The sequence below is a fragment of the Poromitra crassiceps genome (genome assembly GCF_964638095.1).
Source record: "Poromitra crassiceps genome assembly, chromosome: 13".
NCBI lineage: Eukaryota > Metazoa > Chordata > Actinopteri > Beryciformes > Melamphaidae > Poromitra > Poromitra crassiceps.
The window spans coordinates 28,259,725-28,277,224 of NC_139644.1; the positions used below are offsets into that span (position 1 = coordinate 28,259,725).

The window sequence follows — 17,500 nt, forward strand, 5'->3', positions numbered from 1 at the left end:
AGGAGGAGGAAAAGAAAAAGCAGCATTTGACTGCTGATTTGGATGTCAATTGCCATGGCAACGATTGAAGCTTTGAAGTTTAGATTTCTTTTGGGTCATCCCTAGCATACATACAATGCACATGCATCGAATAGGAGAACACATACAACACACATCTGACACAGCCACACACACACACACACACACACACACACACACACACACACACACAGCATGTCCAGTGCCAGGTGACACACAGTGTGCGAGCTGGGCCCCTGCAGGGGTCAGAGGTCACATTTCTCCAGAGAGCTGAATGAAGAGGAGTATGGGAACAGGGCCTTGCTACACAAACACTCTGACTTTAATAACACAACAGACTGTGTTTGCCCTGCCAGCACCCCAATATCCCCCTTTTATTGAGGGATGCACTGCTGGGGGGTGGGAACATAATGAGTGAGACTATAATCTACCTAGCTGATGCTACAGTACATCAGATTCTTACTGCTTAATTCTACTTGAACTGCTTAATTGTGTCAGTGCCACATCCATCAGTTCCTAATTCAGCCATAAAAACCAAGCTGGAGGATCACTAGACGACAAGAAGACTTGTGATTTTGATCAGAGAATAAGGTTTGCACTTCTTCACTTCCGCACACTTGTGATGACGCATCTGGGTCACCATCAGACAGAGAAGTCAAACGTGGCCATGTTAAGATCAAAGGTATGACTGCTTTCTTTTCTTCCTCCTCTTTCTCTTTCTACTTGCTGTCCTGTCTGGGAATGTAAATAGAGGACAAGGAGCAGATGTTTTTCAAGTGGGTCCATAAAAAGATTTGGGACCCGAGTAAAGATGCACGTGTCCCATTTAGAGGATTAGTCCATTGACGTGTGTTTGAGTTCCTGGCAAATATCTGGCCGGCCCATGTCAACTCATTTACACATCAATTACGTGCACTCACATAATATTGACACACACGTATATCTTTACAGATGTGTAATAAAGTAGTCATGCACTCTGCTAACTCAACTAGTATCCTTGAGTTAGGCCATGTCCACACGGAGACGAGTTTAGGTGTATCCGCTAAAGTTTTTTGTCATACTGTATAGACGTTTCGTCCAGATGGAACCGCGTTCTGGGACTATACGTTCTGGGAGTATACGCTAATTTTTCAAAACGGGTCCCAGAGTGATTAAATCTGAAGACGACACCCTTGCATTTCCGTGTTTACAACCCATACGCATCTTTCCTGAAACGATGATGCCATAGCCCCACCTCTCTCCACCAGCAACAATAACAATCATGGCAGTAACGTTCGTGCTACAGCAGTGGGGATCTTGCAGCAAAATATAATGCTCCTCTATTACCACCGTCAGCAACAAGTGGACACGGAGAACAGCGTGTAGCCTACAACATCCTCAGGGCTCCACAGCTGACTCTACCCATCCACCCCTCCCCTCCCTTCATCGGATATTTCCCAGAAGGCTTAGCGGCGGCTACATTTTTACAATAACACAAACAAAATCAGGCTTAACGTGTTAGAGCGGCCAATATGCTGGGATGTGTTTGCAACATGTCTAAAGATCATGGAAGTGGATGATATCAGGAATGTCACCGATAGTTAAAGGATGGGTTTACCGATGGGGAATATGAATATATATTAATTCTTAAAAAATCTTAAATTTCGAATCCGTTGAAATTTTTGAAATTGCTTGTTCACAGCCAGAGAAAAAAAAAAATGAAAAAAAAAAAAAAAAAAAAAAATGGGCCAGGTGACGCGTTTCGACGCGAAACGCGTCACCTGGCCCAATTTTTTTTTTTTTTTTTTTTTTTTTTTTTTTTTTCATTTTTTTTTTTCTCTGGCTGTGAACAAGCAATTTCAAAAATTTCAACGGATTCGAAATTTAAGATTTTTTAAGAATTAATATATATTCATATTCCCCATCGGTAAACCCATCCTTTAACGTTCTATATTGTAGGCTACAGGGAGACCATCAGCCCTGCTGAACAGCTCTGCATTTGCCTGTATACTGTAGGTTTAATCATTTTATTCATCAACATGGCAAACCTCCCCGCAAAGCCAAGGGTTTAAGCTGCTGCTACAGTGAGATACACATTATAGACTGTGCGCCCCTAGAGGTTGTATGCCATTATTGACGAGATTGTCTTTCTCTGTTATTCTACAGCGGTTTCAGTGGTTTCATGTGGATACACACATTTCTTGAAACGTTTCCATGTTTATGGAAAACTTTTCTGAAACGAAAAAAAAAAAGATAGCTTCCGTCTCCGTGTGGACATGGCCTTAGACACCAGCCTATCTGATTCTGTACCCAGGATGCTGTTCTGTAGTGGAGCTGATGGTAGTGTTCTGAGCTGGCAGTGGAGGGGAGGGGGCAAGCAGAAAGAAAGCTCTCTTATAGTACAGAGAGCAATAAAGCATCTGTGAGAGGTTGGATTGAGCTGCATTCATACAGAGATCCTGGGTATGGTGATATATTACAGTACTTTACACTCCATGGGGAGGTCCCATACATCATCTTTGCCATAGCCGTTTATATCGACTGCTTTCACCAATCTATGCGTTTCACTGTCCTACTGTCCTACCAGCCCAACCCTCAGGAATGCATTCAGTCATGTCATGCCTGCTTGTCATTTACAAGGATTGACCCTCTCATCTGTGTCTGCTCACGTCAGAAAGCTCACTTTACAAGCGCAGGGGCCTGAGATGAATGTACTGTAGCAGGCTACTTTTGAAAACTCATTTATTACAAAAGACGCTCCACCTCCTCCATTATGTGGAACTGGTTTTGTTTTGCTACATCAGACACTGCTCAAAGCACTCTGAGCAGCTCTGTCATCTAAACCAGAGCTAAACAAGAACATGCACAACGCTTTGCTGCTTATTACCGTAAATTCCGGACTATAAGCCGCGGCTTTTTTCCCGTTTTTTGGCCTTTTTTGGCCCCTGCGGCTTAAATAACGGTGCGTCTTATCTATGGATTTTTTCAGCAAACGGCCACTCGGGAACCTCCAAAATCTATGGATGTTGGTATGAGGCAGAACGAGAGCAAGACAGACATTACGAGAGCGAGACCCTGATTGGATGATGTTGCAAAAAATGTGTCTCGCGACCTGATTGGAGCACTGTGCCACTACGCTCTCTCAGCCACTACGGTAAAACACCCTCCCTCCTCCCTCGCTCCGGGGGGAAAAAGGCAGCGATTGAGAATTCATTGAAATTGAATGTAACATTCCCAATTCTATGTATTACATTCTAAAAAACTAACAGCAACATTTTGGAAGGCTAAGCCACACAACTAGCTCGTTGTAATCTAACATCATGCTTCAAAAGATGGAGAACTGGCTGTGTTACGACGATGGCGGCGAGAAGAAGAAGGAAAGAAGGAAATCGAGTAGCAGCACGTAACCTTGGCATCAGGGTGTTGACACAGAGAGCAGACGGCCGAGGTGCCGTTCAGATCCGACTGAAGGCTCAAGTTTGCCAGTGGATCCTGACAGCGTGGAGGAGTGTCAAAACATCCACGATCAACAACGGGTTCCGAAAGGCTGGACTGCTGCGTGATGAAGAGGAGGACGCCGCCAGCTGAGGGCCTTCAGAGGCTGTTTGATTCCGACAGTGACGAAGAGGAGTTCGTTGGTTTTGAGAGCGACAACGAAGGAGAGAGGAGAGTGGCTGACGAAGCCACCCTGAGCCTGTTCGTTTCCGACACTGAAGATGAGGACTTTGGTGGTTTTAGTACGCAGGAAGAAGACGAAGATGAGGATTAATGACTTGACTTTTCTGGTTACAGCCGTGTACTGCACCTTAGCCTAAAAGATGAAGACGAGGATTAATGACTTTTCTGGTAGGCTGATTACCGTATATTTTAAGCAGCCGTGTTACTGCAACTTTAGGCTTACGCGCTTACTGTCGTGTTACAGGCACTTTATTTTGCACTTTAAAAAAAACACATTTAATTTAGCCATTGATATTGCCTCGTCAAGCGCTGTAAGCTTTGTTTTTTGTTATGGTACTACTGTAGGCTATAATGTAGATCAGTGGTTTTCAACCTTTTTCATGCCAAGGACCCCTAAATTTACACAGCACAGTACATGTTCTGTAGCTACTATTGCACTAAATGGTAACACTTGAATACGTTATGCAAATATGCAACTTGTTTTGTTGAAATGTTAATAAATGGGAGCTTCCCCAAACAGCCATCTCTTTTCCGACAATCCCCTCTGTGCACGAAGCCTTACATATGGTAATTAAACATCAAAACACCCGCGGCTTATAGACCGGTGCGGCTTATAGAAGAAAAAAATAGTCACCTTTGAAGGTGCGTCTTATAGACCGGTGCGCCTTATAGTCCGGAATTTACGGTACTTACAACTTGTAGATGTAACATCTTGTAACATTCAAGTGCATGTTGGGAACAGACAAACTGCTAAAGGACTGACCTATGTTGCCTTGACGGGCTGTCAGAAATATTGAGTGGAGAGTTGAGTGCATGTGAACCTGACAAAGCTGTGAATATGACAGTTAACTTAACTGTTAAGTCTGAGTTTTTATGATACCTGAATTACACAGATGTGACATTTAAAGGGCAGATAGAAAGGGAATACATTTGTTACAGAGACCATGCTCTTATATTTCTCACCCAAAGCCCTTGAAGGCACCACAAGTTTTGCTCATGACCTCCAAACTACTTGGAGCTGACAAGTGACACGTGAAGGCAGCATCAGACACTGTTTGCCAGTCATTCTTATGAGATGAGAATACGAGACGAGAACACTGGCAAGAGGCAAAGGCTGCTGTAATGGTCAACCTAGCAAAAGATGGGTGTACAGTGCTGGTTTACTTTTTGAAACTAGAATTCATTTAAAAACATTGGTCTGAAAACTTACATTGACTCCTCCTGAAAGTCTTTAAGCCATTAACCCCCCCCCCCCCCCCCCCCCCTCCCCCGGTTGTTGTTGGAATATTTTAATTGCAACTTGACCTTAGAGAAGAATATCGAAAAAATATTGTGAATGCATTTGATGAATAGTGAAAATACTATATATGAATATATTGTGATATGTTTTGTCCGTATCAGCCACCTCTAAAAGTGTGACATTAAAGAGAAGTGGTTTGTAGACTCATACTGTAGGGCGTTCAGCATGCAGGAGGCCAGCCGCCTCCTTCTAAATATGAACTAGTCTTGATCCAAGTTTCCAAGCCTTTCTTCACCCTGGATTCCTCTCTTGCCATCCAAGTGAGTTCACACAGAGGATCAAACCACCAACATCAACCCTCAACCTAACTCCTTTCCTAGGCCACACTGTCCAGATCAGCACCCTGGACAGTTGGAGCAGGGCCCCGTGGTTTTGACCAGACCACATCGACACTAAACAGAGATGCTACAAACGGTGCTCTTCATATTTCTCCCTAGTTTCAGTGACTTTGAATAGTGCTCTAAGACGAGGTTACGTGCAGTGAACAGACACATGTCGAGCTGCTTTTCACTGTATTCACAGCCCTATTTGGAGGCCTGTGTGTAGTTAGAGAGGAATGCCCCAGGCCCAGAAGTGGAATACCGTAAATCACAAAGTGCTCTCGTCACACTGGTTTTCGTCTCTTTCCTCCCCTCCTCCATCTCCACGTTCCTTCCTCTGTCATCTTCTTCTTGACCTTCTCTTCTCTGCCTCCTCCTCCTCTGTTCTGCCTGCCACCTCACATCACTACACACTCCTGCCTGCCACTGTCCTCGGCTTATTGACTCCGTCCATTCTGTCGGCTTCAAATCCGCCCTCATGTCTCCGCCCTCTTCTTGTTTCTGCTCTTGTCTTTTCTCCCCTCCCTCCTCCCACATGCTTTGTGCTGTGGGAGACTGCTGGCCGTATTTACAAAAAGCAAAGCAATCCGATACTGCTGGAAACACTGGGAAGAAATATCCTTTAGTGGCTGTAATTGAAAACAGGATCACAGCAAAGTCCAGTGACTCATTCTCTGATTTGCAATTTCTAAAATTAATTTTGCTGCCTTGAAGCCTCAAAGGAAATACATAATCCATGCCAATTCCATCCCATATCTGGACCTGGCACAGGGATAAACTTCATACTGTACTGAGGAGCATGGCAGGATGATGAAAACGATGTATGGAGCATAGTGATTTCCCGGAAAGTAATTAGAAAGCGGCAGTGCTATTGCTGCATTGCTCAACACTGATTGGCACTGATATGGCATATTGGGTACAATGTACCTGCTCAATTAACACTCGTCTTTCCCTTCCCTAGGGCAAGCGACTGGTTTAGAAAGTTACCACAGGTTTCCCAGTGAAACCTGAACATCTTTGACTGCGGTTTCATCTGATAAGGCAGGATGACAGTTAGCTTTGTTGTTTTACTCACACTGCTTTCACTGTCAGCACAATGTGTCAGGATGCTGACTGAAACCAGATCTAACAGTTTAGACGTGAGAACATTCACATCTAAACACACCAAACATATTAGCTCACTGATGCTCCTATTTGGTCTGTCCGTATCACTATTTGGCCCGTCTATATCTGTCCGGCCGGGCCAGTATTTTGACTGTGTCTTCTGCGTGTTTGATAAGGTTGAGGTAATGTCCACCAGCTGCTCCGCCTCCACAGCCAGACATTTCTCATGTGGAGGTTAAAGGTCACGTCACATTTATAGGGTCATGCTCCAAGCGGCTGTCTCCAGACACCTGTGTTTACTGGATAAGAACCATTAGGCCCAGAGTTTCCCAGCACCTTGGCAGGACATGGTGGAAGAGGTTAAGGTGATGATTGCGCTGATAAATAGTCCATGAATCCAGTTGTCATGGTTCAGTCTGCTTCTCAGTCTGCCACCATCACACCAATGGGACATCTAGAGGAATAGTATAGGTACTGTAGTAAATAGAGGGATTTAGGTATTGAATGAATCAGGGTGTCACATTGGTTCATGGGGTCAGTGAGTTCAAGAGATCTTTCTGTCTTTATTCGCTTACGAAAGACACCACTGGCTTGTATAAAGATAAAGCATGTTGACAGGTTATTGGCTGTGGTAACACAAGACTCCGGTTGTTTACTACCAGTAAGGACAGTGATTTACTGTTGGCTTGAGGTGCGTTTCCCACAGTAGTGGTCCAGCACTTGGCATGGTGAGAGAGCTTTGTGCGTTGTGTGTTTGCCAAGTCGTTTATAGTGTTTGACCTGCACAGATGGGCAGTGTGCGTTCAACAAGGACAGTCAACGATGCTTTGAAGAGCCTTCTCCTGTCCTGGAAACCACACGATTAAGATGCACAACACACAGGCACACAAACACTCTGCTCTCTCCATTTCTCTGTCTGTCTTTCTTGCTCACAAACTCGCTTCTATGCTCTCTCTTACACACACACACACACACACACACACACACACACACACACACACACACACACACACACACACACCCACACCTGATTGAGAATGCAAGTGACAGAGTTTCTCTACTCACACAAGAAGATTACCAAACGCGATCACCTTCTATTTGTTAAACCAGAGTAATTATAGAGCAGAGTAATTGTTGCCATTAGTCTCATGCAGTGTTCTTCTCAATACCCTATAAGGGTACTTGAACAAAGAAGCCAGGGTTTGATTTCAGGCTAGATTCCTTTATCAAATCCAGATAAGGGCCTGTACACAAGGCTTTTAAGAAGTGAAAGGGATCAGGCTGGGATCATCGGCCAGATCACATGATCATGTCAACTTGGCCGTGACCTCGGAAACAATCTGGGCCTGCTTTTCAGCACTGGAGTTTATACTGAAAAGATCCTCTATTGTCTAACAATAGAACCGCACCTGGGCCATTGATTTGACTGTTTTGCTGTTGTACAGTATCACTACTGTTGGAAGATATTTGAGTCCACTGAGGCCAATATCTCAACAGTATCTCTTCTCTATACCACATTCATTCTATGTCAAGTCCCTTTGATGCTGTGTTGGTGTCCTGCCTCAGGCCAGGCCCTGTTGTAGTGGCCCTGCATGCCAAGGTGTGCTAGGCAGTAGGCAGCATCTCAGCTTACCGCACATACTGTAGCTGACATAGTGGAGTGGGTGGTGGAGAGGAGAAGTGGATGGGAGGATTAGCAGTGGCTAGCAGAGGAGAAGTGGATGGCAGGATCAGCAGTGGCTAGCAGAGGGAGAGAAGGAATGAGGGTGTGAGTGAGCGAGGTGGATGTAAAAGTAGGTGAGTGGAGGAGCAGAGAGGAAGACAAACTGGAGAACATTTGGAAGGTTCAACATAAAAGCCAGAGGAGCAATGCAGGAGAGGTCTGATGTGAGAGGAGAACAGACAGAATGTCCCCACCCACACAAGAAGATGAGCACGTTGACTATTTGTTCAACAGACCAGAGTCATTGTCAGCATTAGTCTAATGCAGGATTATTCTCAATACCCTATCAGGGTACTTGAACAAGACAATTAGAGATGTATTTATAGAAGGAGTGATAGAGGAAAACAGAGGGGAGGGACAGTTTATCCAGCCACACAAGAAGATTGATGTGCCTACTATTTGTTAAACAGGACTGATGATGTGAGAGGAAAACAGTCAAACAGGAGTCAGGGGGAGAAACGTCAGCTGTGGAGAGGGACAGAAGAGAGGGACACAGATAGAGAGGAGAGGACAGAAGAGAGAGGGACACAGATAGAGAGGAGAGGACAGAAGAGAGGGACACAGATAGAGAGGAGAGGACAGAAGAGAGAGGGACACAGATAGAGAGGAGAGGACAGAAGAGAGGGACACAGATAGAGAGGAGAGGACAGAAGAGAGAGGGACACATAGAGAGGAGAGGACAGAAGAGAGGGACACATAGAGAGGAGAGGACAGAAGAGAGGGACACAGATAGAGAGGAGAGGACAGAAGAGAGAGGGACACAGATAGACAGGAGAGGACAGAAGAGAGAGGGACACAGATAGAGAGGAGAGGACAGAAGAGAGAGGGACACAGATAGAGAGGAGAGGACAGAAGAGAGAGGGACACAGATGGAGAGGAGAGGACAGAAGAGAGAGGGACACAGATAGAGAGGAGAGGACAGAAGAGAGAGGGACACAGATAGAGAGGACAGAGTCAGAGTGCAGAGAGGAAGAGGGTGAGGTTAGGAGAGGAGACGTGAGTGGATGTATGGCAGAGGAGAGGTGGAGGGCATGCAGCAAGTTGCTGACTGATTGCTGGAACAGGATGGGGAAGTGGTGAAGGAGGCCAGGAGAGCTGCTTCCATAGGTGGGTCTCTTGGACACACACACACACACACACACACACACACACACACACACACACACACACACACACTCACACACACACACAGAACAAGCAGTTTCATAATGGCACATAATGGAACACTTTATAAAAGTAGGACTTGTTGAATATGAACTCGTGTTAAGTTTCTATCCACTCTGCAGTGTTATTCCTAACTGAATTTATTCCACTAATCAGCACAGTGTCAGTGTTAGTTATGTTGACTCTTTAGTTTCTACCCACAGTAACGCTACTCCCTGTTCATTTCAATCCCTACTGTAACGGATGGAGAATTGAATGGAATTTCTCCTAGATTTTATTTCCCTGGATTTCCTCTTAATGTGTTTTCGTGTTTTGCTGTTTGTCTTGATGCATAACAGGCCAAGTGTTTTGGAATTTTGTGCCTGTGCTGGAATCCAATAGCTGTTAAATTCTTGGCTGCTAGTGCTAGCCTTGACTGCGCCAAGGGGAGCTGACGGTCCTGTGTTTGTGCGTGCTTGTATTGTTGAGAGCTTGTACTTTATTTGTGTCTGTGCTGTGCACATGTCAGGTATGTATGCAATCAAAAGAAGGAACGGTGTGTGTGTGTGTGTGTGTGTGTGTGTGTGTGTGTGTGTAGGTCATGGTGACCGTCCTGCCAATGGTCCTGCCCCGTGCACAAAATCAAACATGTACAGTCTGATTGTGTGTGTGTGTGTGTGTGTGTGTGTGTGTGTGTGTGTACTGTATATGTGCGTCAGCAGCAGTGTTGGGCCTGTCTAACTGTGTGAGTGGATCAGGTTTCATCCCTAGTGATCTCAATCTTTTCCACTCTCTCATCAACAGGACACTAACACTGGACGGGGGGTTGGGGGTGGAGAGCCAGGGAAAGGGAGGCCCTGTGAGGGGTAGCAGCTACATGCACTGCTCTGTGGTGTCTGTGTGTGTGTGTGTGTGTGTGTGTGTGTGTGTGTGTGTGTGTGTGTGTGGTTGTGTTAGCTTAACAATGTGCACAGTCAGTGTAGGTTCGGTGTTAACATACAAAAACAAAGTTACAGATACTTTCTGCATGCATACGGGTGACCAGCACTGAGCACCGACCACAGTAAGAACATTAGAACTGACTTTTGTGACTTATATCTGGCTGGACAAATATATCTTGTAGACGTACCACATGCCACAGAAAGACATTATGCCGATGGTATGAATAGAAACTGTATGGCTAACCACCTGTCAGAATGTTACTGTAGCTTCTAATGGTTTTCCTTTCAGTCAAGAGCCTGTGTTGGCATAAGAGCAGCTGTAATCCATGTTGACAGTCCAGAGGTGTATTGTTGGTTTAAGAAGCAGGCTAAAGTAACTAAACACATTTCCATTCCAATTACTCAACATGTGGGAAGAATGAACGAGACAGCAGTTTACCAGCTTGTTTCATGTGTATTGGTGTTTTCATTGTTGAGGAAATAGGCGATGTCATAGTTTTGGTGCAGGTTGACAGGGTGCAAATTGTTAGTCGATTAGTCAATTGACAGAAAATTAATCGCCAACAATTTTTTAAAATTAATTAATTGTTTAGAGTAATTTTTAAGGGGGGGCGGAATACAAACTCCTCTCATTCCAGCTTCTTAAATGTTAATATTTTCTAGTTTCTACTTTCTTTAGTCCTCTTTGACAGTAAACTGATTATCTTTGGGTGGTGGACTGTTGGTCAGGACAAAAGAAGACATTTGAGGATGTCCTCTTGGGCTTTGGGGACATTTTATAGACCAAACGACTAATTGATTAGAATCACGAAAATAATCAACATATTAATGGACAATGAAAATCATGATTAGCTGCAGCCCTAGTGGAAATGAGTTGGGTAAAGGTTGTTCAAATGGACTTTAGTGTGGATCTCACATTCTTTACATGTTTTTCTTTTCATGTGAGTGTGTGTGTTCTGACACCACACTGTGCCATGCCCATGCATACAGGAAATGGCAGTTTTTCTCAACTCTTGACGCTGATATATTTCACTCTCTCCAGTCTCAACCACTTCCTCATCTTTTTTGCCTGTTCTCCACATCCTCTAGCTATCCCTACATCCCCACACCCATCCCCTCCTCTGTCTCTCCTCCTCTATCTGTCCGTCATCTCTCCATCCCCTCCTCTGTGTCTCCTCTATCTGTCTGTCGTCTCTCATCCCCTCCTCTGTGTCTCCTCCTCTATCTGTCTGTCATCTCTCCATCCCCTCCTCTGTCTCTCCTCCTCTATCTGTCTGTCATCTCTCCATCCCCTCCTCTGTGTCTCCTCCTCTATCTGTCCGTCATCTCTCCATCCCCTCCTCTGTGTCTCCTCCTCTATCTGTCTGTCATCTCTCCATCCCCTCCTCTGTCTCTCCTCCTCTATCTGTCTGTCATCTCTCATCCCCTCCTCTGTGTCTCCTCCTCTATCTGTCCGTCATCTCTCCATCCCCTCCTCTGTGTCTCCTCCTCTATCTGTCTGTCATCTCTCATCTCCTCCTCTGTCTCTCCTCCTCTATCTGTCTGTTGTCTCTCATCCCCTCCTCTGTGTCTCCTCCTCTATCTGTCTGTTGTCTCTCATCCCCTCCTCTGTCTCTCCTCTACAGTATCTGTCTGTCGTCTCTCATCCCCTCCTCTGTCTCTCCTCCTCTATCTGTCTGTCGTCTCTCATCCCCTCCTCTGTCTCTCCTCCTCTATCTGTCTGTTGTCTCTCATCCCCTCCTCTGTCTCTCCTCTACAGTATCTGTCTGTCGTCTCTCATCTCCTCCTCTGTCTCTCCTCCTCTATCTGTCTGTTGTCTCTCATCCCCTCCTCTGTCTCTCCTCTACAGTATCTGTCTGTCGTCTCTCATCCCCTCCTCTGTCTCTCCTCCTCTATCTGTCTGTCGTCTCTCATCCCCTCCTCTGTCTCTCCTCCTTTATCTGTCCGTCATCTCTCATCCCCTCCTCTATCTGTCTGTCATCTCTCCATCCCCTCCTCTGTCTCTCCTCCTCTATCTGTCCGTCATCTCTCCATCCCCTCCTCTGTCTCTCCTCCTCTATCTGTCTGTCATCTCTCCAGTCCCTCCTCTGTCTCTCCTCCTCTATCTGTCCATCATCTCTCATCCCCTCCTCTGTCTCTCCTCCTCTATCTGTCTCTCATCTCTCATCCCCTCCTCTGTCTCTCCTCTATCTGTCTGTCGTCTCTGCCGCCTCTAATGCACCATCTCAATCCCTCCAAATCCCTCTAACCTCCTCTCCCTCTCTGTGCACGCAGGGCCGGAGGTGATTCCCAGCTACAGCAGCAGTGCCATGTCTGAGGCGGTGGTGCCCGATGCCATGATGCCCCCAGCAGTGGGCAGCCTGTACGGGGAGATGGCCGGCGGCCCCCTGCTGGACTTCAGCTACGTGGGCATCGATGCCATCTTGGAGCAGATGAGGAGGAAGGCCATGAAGCAGGGCTTTGAGCTCAACATCATGGTCGTGGGTGAGTACAGAACCTGAGACACCTGTACACACGTTGTATTTTCAGCTGTCTTTTCCACAATGATTTTGGATAGGTAGGTGAGCAGGTAGGGGGTTCACTGTCTTGCTCAAGGACACTTCGACAGGACACATGGCTGTTGATGGACATGCTGGCTGTTTCCGGGGAATGAACTTGAGACCCTCTGCTTATGGGACAGTCTAAGTGCTGGGCCACACGCATGTATCCACACATAGGTAATGACATTGTGACTGTTGTGCTTATAATCATAGAAATTAGTGAGTTCTTTCTCACTTTTCCATGCAGTATACCATCATTACCACAACACTTAAACCTGTGTGTTCGTCTGAGAGCGGCTTCAGGCGACTGTTGTGCATCTCCACTTCTTCATGGCTCTCTAATCAAGCCTTTATGGAAAATGAAGGCGTCAAACTCATTTTAATAAGCAGCCACGCACGGTAGGCCTTCAAAGTCCCTCGTCACTGTGATCAGACACCTTTAAAACAGATGCTAATTACACACACCTCCACAGGAGACAGGCCACCATAAAAAGCCATGCGCCTCCCTGTGGCTCCTATGGATGATGTCGCGCCTGTTGGTCTGTGTTTCATCCTCAAATAAAAAAAGCTTGGTTTAAGATGCAGGCCCGGGGCTGAGACAGACTTGTGTAAAGTAGTGGAGACAGACAATGATGCTAAACAAAGTGAAACACACTCAGTCACCATCTACAGGGTTTTGCATTCAGGTGAGAAAAAAGACTGTGTTAGTGTCCTCCTTTCTCTATGGCCAAGAGAGTACGTTAGATATTTGATGTTTCTCGAGGATAATTTATTTACAGATTCTCTAAATGAGACTACGGTAGTTGTATTTATTTCTCCTTGGTTGGTTGTATGACCCTGGATGGGAGGATGTGGATGGGGGTGGGTATTGTGTTTGAGCGTAATTTGTTAATATATGTAATGTAACCACATTTCAATTTGAAAACATCTTGTATATTGTGGAAAATGTAAATAAAGTTTGTAAATGAGAGTAGTTATTAAAAAGGGCCCTATATTAGGGAAATGTTGTGTACACAATGTCAAACACTAATTGTAGCACTTTCCTGGGATATTACAAATTATTGTGACCAGATTGTTCAGGGAAGATTTAAGATTGCTTTCTAGTACCATGGTATTATGTGAAACCAATACATTCAGAACAGCATGTTATCCCAAAACTGTATTAAAGCCATGTCAGACAGGTTATTTTTGAGGAATCTTTGTTTTTATCTAAAGGGGTTAGAATCTTTTTTATGCGAGTCTCCCCGGTGAGTGATATCACTACTGAGACCGTATGAATTGATAAGTTAAGTCAAATATCCTTTCAACCCAGTAGCTGGTTCAAATCTTATGGCAGATTCATGGATAGAACTTAGAAGCAATAATTAACGTACGTACGTTTTATAATTGATTGATGAGTTGAATTGTTGACACTGTGCTGTTTATCCAGGACATTAAGTCCAGCTACTGTGAAATGTTTTGGCAATATATTGGCACTGTGCACACTGAACGGCCAGAGACACGCACACGCACACACACACACACACACACACACACACACACACACACACACACACACACACACACACACACACACACACACACACACACATAGCTTGTGATATCCCTCATTTCCTGTCATCCATGCTCCCTATCAGTTCACTGACACGCGGGTCATAACCCAAGAGGAAGTGGGATGGGCGACGTGTGTGTTTCTGATATCTATAATAACTGCCATCCATTCCAAATGAGCCATAGTGCTGTTTTTTAAGAGGATGAATGGCACTTTGTTAGTCAACCAGAGATACTCTTTGAGAAATATACAGTATAGCTGAGACCATTCTGACCAATAACCATGAAACAGCTGTAGATGAAATGTAAATGTGGCATGTAGTGATGGTTCCAGTGAGCTCTCAATGCTTTGGATCCCAGCACAGACAGTCTTGCATACAAATGCACAGCTGTTGGCATCTGTATCTATGATCCATCTTTGCACGTAACAAACACGCGCTGCTGCTGTGTGTGCGCGTGTGCGTGCATAAAGCAGTGAGGTTCTTGATGTTGACTTAACCCGAGGTTGAACTGTGGATGTTAACTGCCTAGTGGGCCCCTCCACACTCCTATTCATGAACCTGTGGTGATGTTCACATTGTGTCCAGGGGGCCACAGATGGGCCCATCCAGACTGACAGACAGACACTGATGGGGATGGCCCACAGATGGGGCTGCTCGCTGGGTCATCAGCTTCTCTAGTCAGCCTCAATCAATCTAGTCCAGATGGAGAGCATTATCCTGTTATTAGCTCAGTGCAATGTGAACGTCCAGGGGTCACTGGTGCAACAGCCCTGCAAGAAAAATTACAAGCGCACATTAGAGTAATGTAGTCAGTCGTCGGCGTCTGGTTTATCTCCAAATGACAGACGACCATCCACTTTCAGAAACTAAAACAATGTTTTTTAGATTCATGTTTCTCTCTTTCTCCCCCACCTAAGCTACCTGCCTCTCCATCTTAACGTTTGTTTGTTGGTTGCACGTTGCACATACAAAGCTTGTGATTTAATCACAAACGTGGAAACATAAAATGTAGACATATTATTATCAATGATTAATTGTACAGCCCTATTACATATCGGTGTAATACATTATCCGGGTTTCTTGATTGTTTTGAGGAAAAGTGGTGTAGCTTGGATCTAATCCATCTCTTTGATGGCCTGTTAGTGTTTAGTGGTAAGTGCTGATGGCTTTGCTGGCAGTGTTTGTGCAGACACAGACACCTGCAGCTTGTCACTGCGGCAGCCAAAGCGTCTGCTGAAAGCCTGTCCCCAGTTTAAACTGCCAGAGAAGATCATCACTGGGCTGTTTTTGTGTATGTCAAATTTCTGCACTTCAGTAACTACAATCAGCCATATTCGAGATGAGTTTTCTCATGAGAATGTGGATTTAGTGTTGATGTTTCTTGTGTGTGTGTGTGTATGTGTATGCATCTCACTACCTGTCTGTCTATCTGTCTGGTTTACAGGACAGAGTGGGCTGGGGAAGTCCACCCTGATGAACACGCTGTTCAAATCTAAAGTGAGCCGTAAGTCGGTGCTGGCCACGGCCCAGGAGAAGATCCCCAAAACCATAGAGATTAAGTCCATCAGCCACGGTACAGCCCACTCCCTCGCCCTCTCTCTGTACCCCTCTCTCTCTGGGTTAATCCTTTTCTTTCTTTCTTTGTGTCAGTCAGCCACAATACACCCATCTCCCACACTCTGACATCCCCTCATATATATCTACCTTCTCCCATCTGTCTTTATCCTTTTACAGCCATTATGTTTTCGGGTTGTTCATCTCATGAAGGCCTTTAGGGAACTTCTTCAAATTTGGCACAAACGTCCACTTGGACTCAAAGGTCACTGTGACCTCACAAAATATGTTTTTGGCCATAACTCAGGAATTCATTCGCTAATTATGACAATTTCACACAAATGTCTAATAGGATAAAATGATGAAGTGATGACATTTTATATAAGTTCAAAGGTCAACTTCAATAACATAATGTTTTGCTTGCCACTGTAGCTGAGAAGACAATCTTGGGTCATTCTAAAAAATCTTTGACCATAATCTGGCCTTGCCTGTGACCTTTAACATCTCTGGCAGGTGTTTTGACTCATTCATAATCACTTATGCAGAGAGACCCTAAACGCCTTTAGTGTCGAGTAAAGCTCAATTTATGCTTTGTCTGCCAACACTTTTGAAACGGTCGCCGACAGAAATGAGGACTTGAGTGTCGGCGAGCAGTGTCTGCTACCTAGTGAAATGTCTAGTGTCGCTGACTATGTCATAGTATCGCGCAAGTCTGATTGGCTATATAGACGGCTTGACTTCCTTGTTTTGGTTGGGGTCCACCCGCTAGTTTTCGCTCGATTGAAATGAATGAACATGTCCCCGCTATTTTTATCAGCCTGTCCTTGATGTATGACTTAGTGAAAATCACAAAGAACACCGTGACCAACTTCCCAGAGAGAGAGGAGGTGAGTTGTGTGGTTGTGTACTGTTTATATGCAGCTGCAGCCATGTACGTTACATCTTGCCTCCGAGGTGGTTTCACTGTGCATTCCATTCCCTCTCTTCTCTTGGCTGTCTGTTTATAGCGTTCGAGTGTCACGTGACCGTTGAACCGAGGCGAACGTCCTCTGAAGTATAAATGCAACACCATGAGCGACACTTTCTTTTTCGTCTGCGACCATGTGCTGAGCGACATTTTATAATAAGTATAAATTAAGCTTTACTCCTCTGTCCAAAAAAAAAGTCTCTATGTGAAGACAGCATGTTTCTCACTGGAAATTATTCACTGGAATCATAGGCTACATGTCAATATACTGTACTGATAACTTCCATTTCACCAAAAAATACACTTAATACCTTTTACTAAATTCCTTAAAAGTCTTCACTACATATAACAACAGTTCAATGGGTGACCCCAAAGAGGATCCTGGAGCACTCGATTCACTGGAAAATTATTTTAATAAAGTGCAGGGACTAACGTTTCGATGCACACAGCATCTTCATCAGTCAAGACTCTGATGAAGACGCTGGTAGATGTTGGTAGTAAGGATTTTGAATGTTTTGATGAATCAAAACAACCACAAACCAAGTCAGAAACACAACAGCATTACTGTATGCTCATGCTGTGAGCCTGTTAGAATTCAAAACACTCCACTACTGTACTCTACTGTACTGTACACCTAGTGATGTCATCTAGCAGCGCCGTAGTTGGCGAAAAGGTGAAAT

The 17,500-nt window shown here is 44.9% G+C and overlaps 1 protein-coding gene across 5 annotated transcripts in view; it reads left to right on the forward strand.

Moving 5' to 3' along the window:
- Positions 1–17,500, forward strand: part of septin9a (septin 9a) — a 92,035-nt gene that overhangs the window by 63,043 nt on the left and 11,492 nt on the right. For all 5 annotated transcript variants that reach the window (XM_083650263.1, XM_083650266.1, XM_083650265.1 and 2 more), the window contains 2 exons: positions 12,481–12,690; positions 15,744–15,872. In XM_083650263.1, the coding sequence (XP_083506389.1) occupies positions 12,481–12,690; positions 15,744–15,872 (339 nt within the window). The remainder of the gene's footprint in view (positions 1–12,480; positions 12,691–15,743; positions 15,873–17,500) is intronic.